The sequence below is a fragment of the Oncorhynchus clarkii genome, chromosome 1, assembly GCF_045791955.1.
Source record: "Oncorhynchus clarkii lewisi isolate Uvic-CL-2024 chromosome 1, UVic_Ocla_1.0, whole genome shotgun sequence".
NCBI classification, from domain to species: Eukaryota; Metazoa; Chordata; class Actinopteri; order Salmoniformes; family Salmonidae; genus Oncorhynchus; species Oncorhynchus clarkii.
The window spans coordinates 18,786,890-18,806,753 of NC_092147.1; the positions used below are offsets into that span (position 1 = coordinate 18,786,890).

The 19,864-nt window shown below is 44.2% G+C and overlaps 1 protein-coding gene across 5 annotated transcripts in view; it reads right to left on the reverse strand.

The window, feature by feature from the left end:
- LOC139378964 (transmembrane serine protease 9) overlaps positions 1–19,864 on the reverse strand; it is a 59,345-nt gene that overhangs the window by 10,534 nt on the left and 28,947 nt on the right. For 3 of the 5 annotated variants that reach the window (XM_071121742.1, XM_071121991.1, XM_071121915.1), the window contains 11 exons: positions 9,224–9,403; positions 8,991–9,118; positions 8,818–8,885; positions 8,382–8,557; positions 8,092–8,133; positions 7,879–7,992; positions 7,604–7,769; positions 6,998–7,272; positions 6,741–6,883; positions 5,966–6,227; positions 4,203–4,316 (listed from right to left, as the gene is read on the reverse strand). In XM_071121742.1, the coding sequence (XP_070977843.1) occupies positions 4,203–4,316; positions 5,966–6,227; positions 6,741–6,883; positions 6,998–7,272; positions 7,604–7,769; positions 7,879–7,992; positions 8,092–8,133; positions 8,382–8,557; positions 8,818–8,885; positions 8,991–9,118; positions 9,224–9,359 (1,624 nt within the window). In that variant the 5' untranslated portion in view covers positions 9,360–9,403. Of the gene's footprint in view, positions 1–4,202; positions 4,317–5,965; positions 6,228–6,740; positions 6,884–6,997; positions 7,273–7,603; positions 7,770–7,878; positions 7,993–8,091; positions 8,134–8,381; positions 8,558–8,817; positions 8,886–8,990; positions 9,119–9,223; positions 9,404–9,621; positions 9,676–12,599; positions 12,785–19,864 lie in introns of those variants that run through there. The other 2 variants (XM_071121822.1, XM_071121654.1) reach the window with 2 other exon arrangements.

Sequence of the window (19,864 nt, forward strand, 5' to 3'; positions counted from 1 at the left end):
GAAGGAGGAGGGAGGGGAGGGCGTGATAGATTAAGGAGTTTCAGTAGCTTGACATATAGAGTGATATAATGTGGCTTTAGCAGCAGATACAGAGGAAGAGAAGGTTGAGTGAGGGAGTGGAAGGATGATAGGTCCTCCAGAAGTTTAGTTTTCCTCAATTTTCACTGTTCTGTAAGCTCGCAATTAGTCACTCTGCCATGGAGCAGGAAGGGATGGCTGAGCCGGTCTGGAGGAAAGAGGGATAGTGCGAGTCATGGGATGCGGAAAGAGAGGAGAGTAGGGTTGAAGAGGCAGAATCAGGAGACAGGAGGGAAAAGGATTCAGCAGAACGGAGAGATGATAGGATAGAAGGGGGGAGAGTAGTGGGAGAGAGAGCGAAGATTGCGACTGCACATTACCATCTGGGTAGGGGCTGAGTGACTAGGATTGGAGGACAGGAAGACAGAAAAGGAAATAAAGTAGTGATCAGAGACCTGGGGGCGAACGGCATGAAGATGAGGTTTAGCATATTGCCTGCCTTGTGATTGCGAGGAGACTAGGAAAAGGTGAAGTCAAAAGAGGCAAGGAGGGTAAAGAGAGAGCTGGAGAGAAATTAATCGAAGACAGACATCAGAAGGTTGAAGTACTAAGAGCGGTGAGCCATCGCCAGGAAATTATCTTATCAAGGTGTCAAGCTCATTGAGGGAACCTCAAAGAGAACTTTCTAAGGGCACCTGGTGGGCGATAGATGACAACAATGTTAAGCTTTAGTGGACAAGTGACAGTGACAGCATTGAATTCAAATGAGGAGATGGACAGATGAGAGGCAGAAAAGAGAATATCTCCACTTAGGAGAAATTAGTAGCCCTGTGCCACCACCGCGACGACCAAATGCTCTCGGACTTTGAGAGAAAACGTTGTCAGATGAAGCCAGAGCAGCTGGAGTAACAGTGTTCTCTGGGGTGATCCATGTCTCATCGGGGCCAAAAAGTCAAGGGACTGAAGGGCAGCATAGGCTGAGATTAACTCAACGTTCTTGACCGCAGATTGGCAGTTCCAAACGCTGCCAGAGACCAGGAATTCCACATGGGTTGTACGCGCCGGGTACACTAAATTAGAAAGGTTGCAGCCAAGGGGTGGGGAGCGTCTGTAAAGCCTACAGGAAGAGAAGCGAACTGGGATAGAAAACACACACATAGTTGCCAAAGCTACAAAAGAGCAAAATTAGATAATTTGAAAATAACTAGGTAAGATACTCAAGTGAGAGAGTGGTGTGGAGCCTTCCTTTCTTTCCTTCCTCAAATAACACTGCAGAACTCGGCTGAACTGTCTTTGACTCGGCAATGGTCTTAGTTTGTGATGAGGCTGCCGCTGAAAAGACCACCGCTGAGAAAACAGGGGAGACTGAAGTACTATTATGAATTGCTAATTGCCTTGCAAAGGTGAAGAGCACACCTCCTGGTACTAATTGCTGATTGCCTAGGAAAGGAGAAACCGATGCTTCGGATGTCGAAGTGGTGGCTTTCCTGTCCCAATGTTCTGCCCTGGAGCTTAAGCAGCATCCTTGTGTCTTCTTCTCCTACCGCCTCAATGCCACGGAGAGGAACTACAATGTGCTGAATCGGGAGCTTCTCGCTGTGAAGATGACATTGGAGCAATGGAAGCACTGGCTGGAAGGGGCGGAACATCCGTTCATTGTGTGGACCGACCACAAAAACCTGGAGTATCTCTGCACTGCCAAGCACCTCAACTCCAGGCAAGCGAGATGGGCCCTGCTGTTTACCCGGTTCAACATTTCCCTCTCTTACCGGCCGGGGTCTAAGAACGTCAAGCCGGATGCCCTGTCTCGCCTCTATGGCCCCACAGTTACCGCCCCAGAGCCCAAGACCATCCTTCCCACCTCATGCCTGCTGACGGCACTCAGCTGGGGTATAGGGAAACAGATCCGGGAGGCGCAGTGGTCCTAGCCCTGGATGGGGGCCCAGATAACCGGATGTTTGTGCCTGACGCTGTCCGCTCTACATTCCTGGAGTGGGCCCATTCCTCCAAGCTTGCCTGCCACCCGGGCTCCCGTCAGACCCTGGCCTTCCTGTGACAATGCTTTTGGTGGCCTACTATGGTTCCTGATGAAGACTCCTCGGCAAGCTCCAGCTGGTCTTCTGCAACCACTGCCCGTCCCTCACCGTCCCTGGTCCCACATATCCCTGGATTTTGTCATGGGTCCCCCCCCCCCGTCTAAGGGGAACACTGCCATCCTGACTGTGGTCTCCCGGGTTTCCCAAAGCCGCCCACTTCATTCATCCCCTCAAACTACCCTTGGCCAAGGAGATGGCCTAGCTCATGTTGCAGCATGTCTTCCTGATCCATGCAATGCCGGTGGACATGGTTTCCGACCGGGGGCCTCAGTTCTCATCCCGGTTCTGGAAGGCGTTCTGCACCCTCATTGGGTCGTCGGCCAGCCTGTCCTCTGGGTTCCACCCCAGTCCAATGGTCAGTCGGAGCGAGCCAACCAGGACTGCGCTGCCTGGTATCCGCCAACCCCACCACCTGGAGCTAGCAGCTTGTGTGGGTGGAATATGACCGCAACACTCTTCCTTGCTCTTCCACGAGGCTATCGCCATTTGAGTGTTCCCTGGAGTATCAGTCCCCGCTCTTCCCCAAGCAGGGAAGAGGTCGGCATACCTTCTGCTCAGATGTTTGTCCGCCGCTGTCGTCGTACCTGGAGGAGAGCCCGGTCGGCCCTCCTCAAGACCACCTCCAGGTATCGACGACAAGCGGATCGCCATCGGACCCTGGCTCCCCGGTATCGTCTCGGCAGAAGATATGGCTAAATCCAGGCTATCCACTTGGGATCTGCCCCACCGCGTGGAATTCCGCAAATTCTCCCCCCGGTTTATCGGCACGTTTCCCATCTCTAAAATGATTAACCCCTCTGCTGTTCTTCTTCTGTTGCCCCGTACCCTTCGTATACACCCCACGTTTCATGTGTCCCGAGTTAAACCCATGTCACACAGCCCTTTGTCTCCTGTTTCCAGGCCCACCCCTCTCCCTCGTCTCATCAACGGCCAACCGGCATACACGGTGAGGTGTCTCCTGAAGGTTCGACCTCGGAGCAGGGGTTTCCAGTACCTGGTTGACAGGGAAGGTTATGGCCCGGAGGAGAAGTCCTGGCTCCCCTCCAGGGCCTCATCGCGGATTTCCAATGCCGACACCCCGGTCAACCAGGTATGCACCCAGGAAGGAAACCAGGTGGAGCCCCGGGGGGGGGGCTCCTGTCTTTGTGATTATCTCCACCCCCATCCAGGTGTTTCCCATCTCCCCCATTATCCCCTGTGTATTTATACCGGTGTTCTCTGTTTATCTGTTGACAGTTTGTTTTGTTTCGTCGCGCCTACCAGCGGTTTTCCCTCTGTTCCTGTCTCTTGATTGTTCCTGTTTTCTAGTTTTTACCTTTTCTGTCTGCCCTGAGCCTGCCTGCTGTCCTGTACCTTTGTCCCACCTATCTGGATTATTGACCCCTGCCTGCCCTTGAACTGTCTTTGCCTGCCCCTGTTGGATTATTAAGCTGTTGTTAATTCAATGTTGTCTGCATCTGGGTCTTACGTTGAAACGTGATACTAAATATAGAATGAAGCACACTGAGATAGCGCCTGAGAAGCTGGTTATATACTCAGAAAAGAGGTGATGCATGTTTGGAATATTGTTTTTCTATACAGGCTTACTACTTTTCACTCTGTCATTTAGGTTAGTATTGTTGAGTAACTACAATGTTGTTGATCCATCCTCAGTTTTCTCTTATGACAGCCATTGAACTTTGTAACGGTTTTAAAGTCACCATTGGCCTCACGGTGAAATCCAATAGGTGCCCTTTGCGAGGCTTTAGAAAACCTTTCAAATCTGTGTTTGAAATTCACTGCTCGACAGATAATTGTATGTGTGGGGTCATTCAAAATCATGTTAAACACTATTATTGCACATTTTTACTCCTAAACTAATATTTAATTCATTTGTAAACATTTCTTAAAACATAATTCCACTTTGACATTATCGGGTATTGTGTGTAGGTCAGTGCCCCAAAGATTAAATTGAATCAATTTTAAATTCAGGCTGTAACACAACAAAACGTGGAAAAAGTCAAAGGGTGTGAATAGTTTCTGAAGGTATTGTATGTTGACAACTGAGACAGTTGTACAGTTTGTGAGACAGGCCAGCGATGAACTCACCACAGTTCTTCTCATCAGCCTCGTTAGAGCAGTCAATGACACCATCACACTCAGGGTTCATTTTGTTGACACACTCCCCAGCCCTGCACTTGAAGTTCTCACTACAGTTCACACCTGCCAAAAAAACACAATGATTAGTTACAGTGCATTCGGAAAGTACTCAGACCCCTTCGCTTTTTCCACATTTTGTTACGTTACAGCCTTATTCTAAAAATCTCATCAATCTACACACAATATCCCATTATGACAAAGCGAAAACTGAGTTTTAGATATTTTTCCACATTTATTAAAATAAAAAAACATACCTTATTTACATAAGTATTCAGAAACCTTTGCTATGAGACTCAAAATTGAGCTCAGGTGCATCCTGTTTCCATTGATCATCCTTGAGATGTTTCTACAACTTAATTGGAGTCCACCTGTGGTAAATTCAAATGATTGGACATGATTTGGAAAGGCACACATCTGTCTATATAAGGTCCCACAGTTGACACGTCAGTTGCACGTCAGAGCAAAAACCAAGCCATGAGGTCGAAGGAATTCCAAGACAGTATTGTGTCTAGGCACAGATCTGGGGAAGGGTACCAAAACATTTCTGCAGTATTGATGGTCCACAAGAACACAGTGGCCTCCATCATTCTTAAATGGAAGAAGTTTGGAACCACCAAGACTCTTCCTAGAGCTGGCCACCTGGCCAAACTGAGCAATCGGGAGAGAAGGGTCTTGGTCAGGAAGGTGATGGTCATCTGACAGTGCTCCAGGGTTCCTCTGTAGACATGGGAGAATCTTCCAGAAGGACAACCATCTCTGCAGCACTCCACCAATCAGGCCTTCATGGTAGAATGTCCAGACGGAAACCACTTTTCAGTAAAAGGCACATGACAGCCCGCTTGGAGTTTGCCAAAAGGCACCCAAAGGACTCTCAGATCATGAGAAACAAGATTTTCTGGTCTGATGAAACAAAGATTGAACTCTTGTCCTGAATGCCAAGCGTCACATCTGGAGGAAATCTGGCACCATCCCTACGGTGAAGCATGGTGATGGCAGCATCATGCTGTGGGGATGTTTTTCAGCAGAAGGAACTGGGAGACTAGTCAGGATCAAGGGAATGATGAACGGAGCAAAGTACTGAGAGATGCTTGATGAAAACTTGCTCCAGAGCGCTCAGGACCTCTGACTGGGACGAAGGTTCACCTACCAACAGGATAACCTCCCTAAGCACACAGCAAGGACAACGCAGGATTGGCTTCGGGACAAGTCTCTGAATGTCCTTGAGTGGCCCAGCCAGAGCTCGGACTTGAACCCGTTCGAACATCTCTGGGCAGACCTGATAATAGCTGTGCAGCGACGCTCCCCATCCAACCTGACAATGCTTGAGAGGATCTGCAGAGAAGAATGGGAGAAACTCCCCAAATACAGGTGTGCCAAGCTTATAGCGTCATACCCAAGAAGACTCAAGGATGTAATCGCTGCCAAAGCTGCCTGAACAAAATACTGTTTAAAGGGTCTGAATACTTATGTAAATTTGATATTTCAATTGTTGTTGTTGTTTTTTAGCAGAAATTGTCAAAAAAACTTTTTTTGCTTTGTCATTATGGGGTATTGTGTGAAAATTGATGAGGGGGAACAGAACAATTTAATTCATTTTAGAATAAGTTCGTAACTTTACAAAATGTTTTAAAAGTCAAGGGGTCTGAAAATGTTTCCGAATAATCAAACATCAACTACCTAAAATGTCTCTATAACCTTGCTTCCAAAATTACCATGCAGGAGTGGGGCTGCTACCATTGTCTTGGAAATAGGACTGACTGTTGGTGTCGTAACTGGCACCATTGGCGGGGTGTGGGCAGGGTAGTGGACCATGCCAGGGTTGGTATGGCTGAGGATCCAGTTGCGTAGCCTGGTGACGCGGGAATAGACCCCTGGCCTGTTGATCTGAGCACAGCCCACGCCCCAGCTCACCACCCCAGCGAGGAAGAACCGCCCTGGGGCCTCCTCACACACCAATGGCCCTCCAGAGTCACCCTGATAGTGATTTAATATAAAATCAGGGAATTTAATAAGCATGTCAACATGCCATAATCCCAGCCCACTATTTGTAGGACAGCCCTAAGGGTCAATGTGTTATTTGAACTCTAAGTACACATTCCACACAACAATAATAGAAAAAAAGGACATGTATTTTGTATGTATTATAGTATTATAAACTGGGTGGGTCGAGCCCTGAATTCTAATTGGCTGAAAGCCGTGAGTATACCACGGTTATGTAAAAAAAAATGTTTTTACTGTTCTAATTACGTTGGTAACTAGTTTATAATAGCAATAAGGCATCTTGGGGGTTTGTGGTATATGGCCAATGTACCACGGCTAAGGGCTGTGTCCAGGCACTCCACGTTGCGTCGTGCATAACAACAGCCCTTAGCCGTGGTGTATATATATTGGCCTTTTTACTTAAATAGAGCCACCCTGTAGGGGAACCAAAAATGTCAAAGTCTCCAAGCGGATAGCTTTTCAGGCTCATCGCTCTCTGTTTCTCACCTGACAGGAGTCGACCTTCCCTTGTAGGAAGCCAGCACACATCATGTTGTCGGTCACAGAGCCTCTGTAAACGGACGACTTGTTGCAGACATTTGAATCAATGATATTAACCACTGCCTTCTGTAGAGATGGTGGCGTATCAACTACACAGCACAACGGAGAGCAGGGTCAGTGAGCACCACAATACAAAGGGTAACTTGCAAAGGTGTGACTTTAGTTATGCTGTGGTTGTAAAAACAAATTCAAAGTTAACTCACAGGAATGCTGGTTGAGAGCCCCCCAGCCTGACACCACACAGTTCCGGCCTGGGCTGAAGACATGGGAGGAGGAGGGCAGACAGACAGGCTGAATGTAGGGGCTGAAGGTGAGGGGGGTCTCTAGCTCCAGCATGGTCACATCGTTGTCAGTGGTCATAGGGTTGTAGTCTGGGGACACAAACACAGACTTGATGTTCACAGAGATGGCTTCTGACTCTTCTCCACTCACCAGGCTGGCTCCTACCAGGGCTGTCCATTCTTTTGGGTCATTGTCCCTGTAGGGAGTTGGAAAAGAGAGGTCAATTCACTCAACTTCAAACTGACCCAATCACTCCTCACTTCTCAACGTTGATAGCCTATGTGTGGCAAGTCTATTGACAGATGCAAGGGGTTGTCACTAGTTACCACAGCCACAAAGAAACCCCACGTATTTCTACAATGTCTCTTCTTAAAATGAGATTTTGAACATAGCCTTAACCCTAACCACACTGCTAACTTTATGCCTTACCCTAACCTTAAATTAAGACCACATTTTTACGCTAAATCCAATTTTGACTTTGTGGCTGTGCTATCTAGTGAAAACCGGTGCATGGTGTAGTAACCTACTTCTCGAAGCAGTGAGCAGCAGTGACAAGCCAATGGCTGTTGATGATGGAGGCTCCACAGTTGTGTCTGCCATGCAGCCTCAGACTGACCTGCCAGGGCAGCTCCCCAGGACGGGCATCCACTCCACCCACTATTCTACTGCCCATGGCCGGGCGTGTCCCACAGGCTGGGGACAACAGCAGTCAGTTACTATATTGTGAAAATTGTATGTTTTAGTGTTTCTGTCTGTCCTGACTATCTGTCTCTGTCTATCAGTCATAGGTTAGAGCACTTACAGCAGTATGCTTCATCAGAGCCGTCGGCACAGTCCGGGATGAAATCACACTCGGCATTGACCTTGGTGACACACTCCCCATTGTCACAGGTAAAAGTGTTGTCAGGACAGCTGGCTGAGGAGAGACAGTATCATATGGTCAGACGGAAAAACCTGACCTGCGGTGCCCTGACTTTTCTAGAGCAATCAATATCAGAGTAGAATAGAAACTCACCCATATCGTCTCCAATGTTATAGAATGACTTCCCACTGGCCCCTGGGGAGTGAACACGAAAATAAAAGACTGGATGAGGAAGAAAGCATGACATAATATGTAACTATACACTTAAATGATAGTTGTGAACTATGCATTATCTATACCCCCTCTTTTTCAACAACTCTTGATCTGTTTTGGTCAAAACATTGTAACTACAATCAGGATATATGTTAGTCAGGGTGTTTGAGTGTGAGTGGGATTTTCTATCATACATCATAACTATCGGACAAAAAAAGATGACATAGTACCCAGTAAAACAATAGTGTTGATCTCTCCAAACTCAGGCACTTTTATGGACTTCCCATGAAACAGGGCGTTCAGTCCTACCCTCAAAAGGTCCTGAATAAAGTTATCAGAGTACTGCTGGACCTTGGCCACGCTGAAGACCAGTCGATATGTGGCCATCACATTGCCATTGATGTTACTGGAATAAATGGAAACATCAAAGTAAACAAACATAAAAGGTTATAAAACACTTGTTTACTATCATTTCATATAAGTATGTGCGGTCCTCTGTAGCTCAGTTGGTAGAGCATAGCGCTTACAATGCCAGGATAGTAGGCTTGATTCCCGGGACTGCCCATACGTAAAATGTATGCATGCACGTAAGTTTCTTTCGATAAAAGCATCTGCTAAATGGCATATGTTATTATTCAGTGTAACATTCATTATCTTTGAACTTACCCATAGGTAACAATATTACAGTCGATATAGTGATGTGCTATTGATGAGGCAATGAAAATATTCTTGATCTGCAAGTGGATTGAAAGATTGGAACTATTTATTCATAAAATCATTGAAATGTGAACGTGTGACATGAAATCAGGCCCCAGGATCTCAGTGCAGTCAGCTCTTACCTTAGTCTTTAGAGTAGAAGTGAGCACTATAGAGAATGCAGAGCTTTCATCTTGCAGGTCAGGACCATACTTGAGACCCTTCAACTCTACCGTCTCCATGAAGTAATGCTCCTCTTCCACCAAGTATGCTGTTGATGTCAGAGAGGATCAAACATCTGTATGCAATTGATTATTACTACTCAAATAGCCGATACATTATCTGTAATAAGCATTATGTAAGTTACATGACTCACCAACCAACAAGCCCACAAAGACGCTGATGAATAAGACTAGGATAAAAGCCAGGGTGATGTTCCTACAGCAGACAGAGTTGGGGGGAGTAGGAGCGGGCTCCCCTGGGGGCCACTCATGATCCTTCTTTAACTCCATGTTGGCTTCAAAGCAACCTTACCTCATACAGAGCATTCCAGTATCTGCACATAGAATGGAATACTCAGTCAGTCAAAGATTGGGAAATGCATTGTAAGCTTTCCTTTTTTTGGCACACCTTGTAATAGTCGCTTGTACACCTTAAATGTAACCCTGTAATAGTAGCCTACTCTACGTAAAGCATATCAAACCCCGTTTAACAGAAAGTTATAAAGAATAATGGCAAGATGGGTATGAAATTTAAGGGCAATTTTCTTTTCACCTTTATTTAACCAGGTAGGCCAGTTGAGAACAAGTTCTCAATTACAACTGCAACCTGGCCAAGATAAAGCAAAGCAGTGTGACAAATAAACAACACAGAGTTACACTTGGGATAAACAAAAGTACAGTCAATAACACAATAGAAAAATATATATACAGTGTGTGCAAATGGAGTAAGGAGGTAAGGCAATAAATAGGCCATAGTGGCAAAGTAATTACAATTTAGCAAATTAACTCTGAAGTTATAGATGATGATGTGCAAGTAGAAATACTGGTGTGCAAAAGAGCAAAAAAGTAAATAAAAACAATATGGCGATGAGGTAGGTAGTTGGGTGTGCTATTTACAGATGGGCTGTGTACAGCTGCAACAATCGGTAAGCTGCTCAGATAGCTGATGCTTAAAGTTAGTGAGGGAGATATGTCTCCAACTTCAGCGATTTTTGCAATTCGTTCCAGTCATTGGCAGCAGAGAACTGAAAGGAAAGGCGGCCAAAGGAGGTGTTGGCTTTGGGGATGACCAGTGAAATATACCTAATGGAGCGCGTGCTACGGGTGGGTGTTGCTATGGTGACCAGTGAGCTGAGATAAGGCAGAGCTTTAGCTAGCAAAGATTTAGGGTAATGGAATATACTGTAGGGCTACTGGTCGAAATTCTTTATCCCGCAATGATACTACAACTTGTGGTGATATTTAGTTACATGAGATATCTATTTTTGACCAGATGATATTTACATTGCATAACTCTGTTAATTATGGCTCTCATGGGGAGAAAGGGCTGGTCTCCGATCCAATGTTATTCCATTAGTTGAAATACACCACCCTGGAGCAATGGAACTAAATATTCAATTTAACTAGGCCATTGAAATTTTTAAACCAGGTTTCCATCCATCCTTTGTATGCGAGTAAAGTGCACAGTAAGATAAAACAAATGTAATGACAGGCCTGACGGTAAACGTTACAAATGTCCACAAAACCAAAAACGCTAGACAAGGTGGGTGGGATCTTTTTGTGTCTGTAAAATGAATTATACTAGAAATTTCGGCGGAACCATTTTATGCACAAAAATTGATATAATAACCATAATATTGAAGAGAACTTGTAGTTAAACGCTGGCTGGCTGGTTGACCAGGCTGTGCGATGAGATGTTGTGTGGAGCTCCCACTACGACTCGGGAAAGCATGCAGTTTTTTAGGCTACAAATTAAATACATTATGAACTCCACAGGGTGGTGTAGGTGCAAGGTGATGAGCTTGATGCGCCGTTCCAATAAATATCGAGGGTCTTATTCTGGTGACATGATTTTCGGACACAGCCCATTTGACAAATAAAAATAATCTCGCTCTTTTGTTCATAATAGCCCCCATAATCTCATCATGTAGGCTATGCGTGCACTCTAGCCAACAGCGCACAGATAGCACTTTTGTGTGCGAAAACGTTCAGTTGAGTTGAAAATGCGATGGAAACCCATGTAACTTTTGTATTTTTTTAATTCGGTACATGGGAATTTAACCGCAAAGGTATTTTTATGTGCACTACATCCTCACGCACAGATTTATCTGCAACATTTGAACCCATTTGATGGAAGCACATTTCTCGTGGGAAAATGCGCATATTGTTTTCTTGCGGATGTTAGAATAGTCTCATGAAAATCTGTTGCAAATTGGATGGAAACCTAGCTACTAACCACGTTTACATCCACAGTTTTTATGCGAGTAAAGTTATACCTTATTTTAAACAATCAAAACAGCTGTGATGGAAACAGGAAGTTTGGGTATAATTTTGTAAATGCCAACAGATCATTTGTTAGTTCGACATGGTGGGATATTTTGTGTTGGTAAAATTAATAATGCGATAAATGACGGTGGAAAAGTCTTTATGCGCACATATTGATATAATAACCATCAAATCTAAGTAAACTTCACGCGATGACATGATGTGTGGCCCTCCCACTATGACTGGAAACTATGCATTTTATTAGGCTACAGATGTATTCAATTATGATGAACTTCCCAGGGTGGTGAAAACTGCAAGGTGATTTTGATGCTCCTTTCCAATAAATATCGAGGGTCTTATTCTGGTGACATGGTCAATGCTTGACTGCCATTTGACAAATACAAATAGTCTCGCTGTTATCCATAATCTCATCATGTCTAGCCTACTACATGCATTGTATCTGCAGGCCTGCACACCCCAAAACCAGAGTAAGCACATTTGCTATTAAACTCAACCGTTTTTGTGACAAAACTATCGGTAAAGTTGAAAATGCGATAGAAACACATTGAACTTTAGGTTTTTATTGGGTACATGAAAATGTTAACAAAAAAGTAAATGTTGTGTGCTAAATCACCACGCACTGATTTTTATCCTCAACAAGTCCATTTGGTGGAAACACCAATGGTGAGAAATTCACATAGGATATTTTCTTTATGCGGATTTTAGAATAATCGCATGAAAATCTGTCAGCAATTGGATGAAAACCTAGCTACTAATGCAAAGAAAGCTAGCAATTTACTATAAGTAAACAAGCACAATATCACTAGACATTGGTATTATTAATAAAAGTGGAGGTGAAATAAAACTATACATATTTAGTAGGCTATACTTAGGTGTTTATGATTTTCATCTAAGTTTCTTATTTGATGGCTTCAATTTGGCCGATTTCGAAACTTACGCTCATCCGTCAAAAGCGCATCGGAGTAATGGATCGCCCTAAGGAATGGATAGGCCAAATAAAAAGCATGATAAATAGGGAAGTAGTCTGTTGTTTGAAGTCCATGTAAGAAAAACAAATGCTGAGTCTACACGCCACCAATGGCATTGTGAGATGAGCAGCCTAAACTAGTTGAATGTAATTTTAGAAACCCTAAGCGCCACTTTTACGCATAAAGTTATGTCGAGCAATTCGACACGACAGGTGCTAGCACTCATTAGTAACTGCTTACAGTAAAAAGTAAAACGATTTAAAGTATGCCAACTCACCTGTCCCGTCTCCAATGTCCGACACTGACGATCACAGTATCCTTTTCAGAGGATGAGTCGGGACAGACAAAAGATCCATGGAGACTAAATACATCGGAAACAGGTCCAGTATTTGTTCAACCTGCCAGTGGGCGTGAAGGCGCTAGAATCACCTTGTGTTCATGTACTTCCCTTCACAAATCCTCTGAGTCCCCCCTCCCACCAACCCTGATCCCACCTAGAGCCTTAAAAAAGGTTTTGGCTACATCCCGGTTTACATAGGCTTCATTGTACAAATGATGTGACCTAACAGTATTATAAGGTGTGTAAAAATCTACAGGTAAATCAAAACAAAGGGTGCTCCCTAGTATTCATCATGGAATTACTTGAAATGTTGTGACATTTATTTTGAGCTAAAAAGGGTGAATTTCATAGGAGTTGAATGTCAAATCAAAAAAAGTTTTGATTGGATATACACTATATATACAAAAGTATGTGGACACCCCTTCAAATGATTTGATTCGGCTATTAAAGCCACACCCATTGATGAAAGGTGTATAAAATCGAGCACACAGCCATGCAATCTCCATAGACAAACATTGGCAGTAGAATGGCCTTACTGAAGAGCTCAGTGACTTTCAACGTGGCAACGTCATAGGATGCCACCTTTCCAACAAGTCAATTCATACAATGTCTGCCCTGCTAGAGCTTCCCCGTTCAACTGTAAGTGCTGTTATTTTAAAGTGGAAACGTCTAGGAGCAACAACGGCTCAGCCGCAAAGTGGTAGGCCACACAAGCTCACAGACCGCCAAGTGCAGAAGCACATAATGTGTAAAAATCATCTGTTTTCGGTTGCAACACTCACTACCGAGTTTCAAACTGCCTCTGGAAGCAACATCAGCACAATAACTGTTTTTCGGGAGCTTCATGAAATTGGTTTCCATGGCCGAGCATCCGCACACAAGTCTAAGACCACCATGCGCAATGCCAAGCGTCGGCTGGAGTGGTGTAAAGCTCGCCGCCATTGGACTCTGAATCACGCTTCACCATCTATCTGGCAGTCGATGGACGAATTTGGGTTTGGCGGATGCTAAGAGAACACTACCTCCCTGAATGCATAGTGCCAACTGTAAAGTTTGGTGGAGGAGGAATAATGGTCTGGGGCAGCAATGTTCCAACATCTAGTGGAAAACCTTCCCAGAAGAGTGGAGGCTGTTATAGCAGCCACGGGGGGGAAGAACTCAATATTAATGCCCATGATTTTTAAATGAGATGTTTTTGACGAGCAGGTGTTCACTTACTTTTTGTCATGTAGTGTCTAAATATTTGTGGTCATGTAGGCTATTATACTGAACAAAAATATAAACGCAACATGCAACAATTTCAAAGAATTTACTGAGTTACAGTTCATATAATAAATCCATCAATTGAAATATATTCATTAGGCCCTAATCTATGGATTTCACATGATTGGGCAGGGGTTGCAGCCATGGGTGGACGTGGGAGGGCATAGGCCCACGCACTTGGGAGCCATGTCCAGCCAATCAGAATGAGTTTTCCCCCACAAAAGGGCTTTATTACAGGCAGAAATACCAACACTTTACATGTTGCGTTTATATTTTTTGTTCAGTATACATCATTACCTTATCTCCTGACATAGTAAAACACTTCAAGATGGAGGGGAGAGTCTTAGAATTCTTTTAACTTTTGGCTCGATGCCTTGGGCTCACTGCTCTTGGCAGATCTTTACTTATCTTACCAGGACTGCAGTCTCTCTAGCCAACTTCGCTTATCAGTTCTAGTTACATGGTGCATTTAGACCACATCCACTGTGCCACTCACGCAGTACACTATTTAGGATGAAAATAAAGTGGCATTACATTTTGATCTATCTACAGATAAATAATTGCCAGTAGCTGGTTTAAATGTAAATGCTTTCAAGAGTCAACAGTGTTTCCCCTATATTCATTTCGCAGCCATGCACCGCTTAAGACCCCAGGAAGACCCGAGCCGCCCACAAGCGTCTCTTTGTTTGTGCCCGCAAGCTTGAGTAGCCCCCTACAGCAGCTAAGAATTACAGCCTGCTGATCACAATCAACAAGCCTCCCTTCCTGTAGGATGAAAAGAGCCGTTCAGCCCCTCTAACTTAGCTATAAATGTGACACTATAGCCAGCAAGCTACCAACCCTCCACAATGTTCTTTTTACAGTGGTTGCGGTTCCGGATTTTCTGGAACCCAGATTTTTTTTACTAAACATTTCTACATATGTGCAGGATCATCTGCGCACTTCCCCCTCCAAGTTTCAGCTGCTGCTCAGTGTTCACTCACTCTGTGACACCGCTGCTGCTTGTACATGAAGAACTACACTACCGGTCAAAAGTTTTAGAACACCTACTCATTCAAGGGTTTTTCTTTATTTTTACTATTTTATACATTGTAGAATAATAGTGAAGACATCAAAACTATGAAATAACATATATGGAATCATGTAGTAACCAAAAATGTGTTAAACAAATCAAAATATATTCTTCAAATAGCCACCCTTTGCCATGATGGCAGCTTTGCTCACTCGTTAAAGATTTTTTCTTTAACGAGTCAGATGCAAAGGATTTACTTCAGACACCCAACAAGGCCCTCATCCCAATTATTCGCAGGAGAAAGAGACAGAGATATTGGGGACGTAGGTCTGGGTGCCTTGTAAGGATCCGATGGCGAGTGTGTAATCTGCCTTTACCATCGGTCCTATTAGACAACATGCAATCATTGGATAATAAAATAGACGAACTACGAGCACATATATCCTACATTAAAAACTGTAATATTTTATGTTTCACCGAGTCATGGCTGAACGCCGACATGAATAACATACAGCTTGCGGGTTTCACGCTTTTTTCGGCAGGATAGAACAGCTGCCTCCGGTAAGACAAGGGGTGGGGGTCTGTGTATATTTGTAAACAACAGCTGGTGCACGAAATCTAAGGAAGTCTCGAGGTTTTGCTCACCTGAGGGAGAGTATCTCATGATAAGCGGTGGACCACACTATTTACCTAGAGAGTTTTCATCTATATTCTTCGTAACTGTCTATTTACCACCACAAACCGATGCTGGCACTAGGACCGCACTCAATGAACTGTATACGGCCATAAGCAAACAGGAAAACGCTCATCCAGAGGTGCCACTCCTAGTGGCTGGGGACTTTAATGCAGGAAAACTTAAATCAGTTTAACCTAATTTCTACCAGAATGTTAAATGTGCAACCAGAGGGAAAAAACTCTAGACCACCTTTACTCCACACACAGAGACACGTACAAAGCTTTCCCTCGCCCTCCATTTGGTGGCAAATCTGACCATAACTCTATCCTCCAAATTCCTGCTTACAAGAAAAAAACTAAAGCAGGAAGCACAAGTGACTCGGTCAATAAAAAAGGGGTCAAATGAAGCAGATGCTAAGTTACAGGACTGTTTTGCTAGCACAGACTAGAATATGTTCCAGGATTCTTCCGATGGCATTGAGGAGTACAGCACATCAGTCACTGGCTTAATCAATAAGTGGATCGATAACGTCGTCCCCACAGTGAATGTACGTACATACACCAACCAGAAGCCATGGATTACAGGCAACATCCGCACTGAGCTAAAGGGTAGAGCTGCCGCTTCCAAGGAGCGGGACTCTAACACGGAAGCTTATAAGAAATCCCGCTATGCCCTCTGACGAACCAGGCAAAGCGTCAATACAGGACTAAGAATGAATCATACTACACCAGCGCCGATGCTCGTCGGATGTGGCAGGGCTTGAAAACTATTACAGACTACAAAGGGAAGCACAGCCGCGAGCTGCCCAGTGACACGAGCCTACCAGACAAGCTAAATTACTTCAATGCTCGCTTCAAGGACTGTAACGCTGAAACATGCATGAGAGCATCAGCTGTTCCTGACAACTGTGTGATCACGCTCTCCATAGCCGATGTGAGTAAGGCCGCTGGGCCAGATCGATTACCAGGACGTGTACTCTGAGCATGCGCTGACCAACTGGCAAGTGTCTTCACTGACATTTTTCACCAGGCTGAGTCTATAATACCAACATGTTTCAAGCAGACCACGATAGTCTCTGTGCCCATGAACACTAAGGTAACCTGCCTAAATGACTACCGACCCGTAGCACTCACGTCTGTAGCCATGAAGTATTTTGAAAGGCTGGTCATAGCTCACATCAACACCATTATCCCAGAAACCCTAGACCCACTCCAATTTGCATACCGCCCCAACAGATCCACAGATGATGCAATCTCTATTGCACTCCACACTGCCCTTTCACACCTGGACAAAATGAACACCAAAGTAAGAATTCTATTCATTGACTACAACTCGGTGTTCAAGACCATAGTGCCCTCAAAGCTCATCACTAAACTCAGGACCCTAGGACTAAACACCTCCTTCTGCAACTGATCCTGGACTTCCTGACGGGCCGCCCCCAGGTGGTAAGGGTAAGTAACAACAAAATCCACCACGCTGATCCTCAACCCGGGGGCCCCTCAGGGGTGCTTGCTCAGTCCCCTTCTGTACTCCCTGTTCACTCATGACTGCATGGTCAGGCACGACTCCAACACTATCATTACGTTTTCAGATGATACAACAGTGGTAGGCCTGATCACCGACAATGATGAGACAGCCTATTGGGAGGAAGTCAGAGACCTTGTGGTGTGGTGCCAGGACAACAACATCTCTCTCAGCGTGATCAAGACAAAGGAGATGATTATGGACTACAGGAAAAAGAGGACCAAGCACGCCCCCATTCTCATCGACGGGGCTGAAGTGGAGCAGGTTGAGAGCTCCTTGGTGTCCACAGCAACAACAAAGTATCATGATCCAAAACACACCAAGACAGTCGTGAAGAGGGCACGACAAAGCCTATTCCCTCTCAGGAGACGATTTGGCATTGGTCCTCAGATCCTCAAAAGATTCTACAGCTGCACCATCGAGAGCACTGGATGCATCACTACCTGGTATGGCAACTGCTTGGCCTCCAACCATAAGGCACTACAGAGGGTAGGTAGTGTGTACGGCCCAGTACATCACTGGGGCTAAGTTTCCTGCCATCCAGGACCTCTATACCAGGCGGTGTCAGAGGAAAGCCCTAAAAATGGTCAAAGACTACAGCCACCCTAGTCATAGACTGTTTTCTCTACTAGATCCAAAAGACTTCTTAACAGCTTCTACCCCCATGGTGTTTATATTTGCGTACTGTTGTTGGTACAGATGAATGAACGTGGTACCTTCAGGCGTTTGGAAATTGCTCCCAAGGATGAGCCAGAATTGTGGAGGTCTACAATTTTTTTTTCTGAGGGCTTGGCTGATTTCTTTTGATTTTCCCATGATGTCAAGCAAAAAGGCACAGGTACACCTCCAATTGACTCAAATGATGTCAATTAGCCTATCAGAAGCTTATAAAGCCATGACATAATTTTCTGGAATTTTCCAAGCTGTTTAAGGGCACAGTCAACTTAGTGTATGTAAACTTCTGACCAACTGGAATTGTGATACAGTGAATTATAAGTGAAATAATCTGTCTGTAAACAATTGTTGGAAAAATTACTTGTGTCATGCACACAGTAGGTTTCTTAACAGACTGGCCAAAACTATAGTTTGTTAACAAGACATTTGTGGAGTGGTTGAAAAACAAGTTTTAATGATCCAACCTAAGTGTATGTAAACTTCCGACTTCAACTGTATATCTCCCTCTCTAACTTTAAGCATCAGCTGTCAGAGCAGCTTACCGATCACTGTACCTGTACACAGTCAATCTGTAAATAGCACACCCAACTACCTCATCTCCATATTGATTTGTATCTTCTTGCTCTTTCGTACCCCAGTATCTCCACTTGCACATGCACATCTATCACTCCAGTGTTCATGCTAAATTGTAATTATTTCACCTTTATGGCCTATTTATTGCCTTACCTCCCTAATCTTCTACATTAGCACACACTGTACAATTATTTTTCTATTGTGTTATTGACTGTACGTTTGTTTATGTGTAACTCTGTGTTGTTGTATGTGTCGAACTGCTTTGCTTTATCTTGGCCAGGTCGCAGTTTTAAAATAGAACTTGTTCTCAACTGCCCTACCTGGTTAAATAAAGGTGAATTAAAAATATATTAAAAAGTGATGTGGTTTTTTTTTTATCCCAGCAGCCGTCCCTTTTGGTAGGCTGTCATTGTAAATAAGAATTCGTTAACTGACTTTCCTTGTTAAATAAAGGTTAAATTAAAAATAAATAAATTAACTAAATTGCCTAGTTAAATAAAGGTTCAATTAAAATAAAAAGAATAGCTGGACAAATGCTAGAAACATTTCTAGTAGTCCTACTGCTTTCACCGATCTTGTCTTTTCGGGAACAGATAAAGGGGAGAATACAAGGAGAGGAAGCCAATGTAGACTATTGACATGCATCCCCTGAGAGTAATAGGAGAGAGGTGGTGGAGGTGCTGCTACTGGCTAGCCCTCCTGCTGCTGTAAAAAGGTGTTAGGAATGGATGAGAAAGACAGAGGTTCCTTCTTTCTGACCTTCTCCTCCAATGGGTTTTGAGAAAGGAGGCAAGGAGAGAGGACATGAGTATGCAATTCAATTTGTCAGAGGAGTTTGTATCCCTTTCCGCGCATGTATTGAACTGTTTCATCCAACAGTAGGTTCAACAGAGGATCAAAACCCTTCAGGACACCACTGGCTGTGAACGATTGTCAGTGAATACAATTACTGTTTGGAATTGAGGTGCATTGACTTTCAAAACATGAATGACCAGTCCTAGGTCAAAATAGCTGCGACAATTACCTTCTCATCCTCCCTGAAATTTCACTCGGATTGGTATGTCAATATATTTTGAAAGGTCAAATATACAGTGCCTTGCGAAAGTATTCGGCCCCCTTGAACTTTGCGACCTTTTGCCACATTTCAGGCTTCAAACATAAAGATATAAAACTGTATTTTTTTGTGAAGAATCAACAACAAGTGGGACACAATCATGAAGTGGAACGACATTTATTGGATATTTCAAACTTTTTTAACAAATCAAAAACTGAAAAATTGGGCGTGCAAAATTATTCAGCCCCTTTACTTTCAGTGCAGCAAACTCTCTCCAGAAGTTCAGTGAGGATCTCTGAATGATCCAATGTTGACCTAAATGACTAATGATGATAAATACAATCCACCTGTGTGTAATCAAGTCTCCGTATAAATGCACCTGCACTGTGATAGTCTCAGAGGTCTGTTAAAAGCGCAGAGAGCAT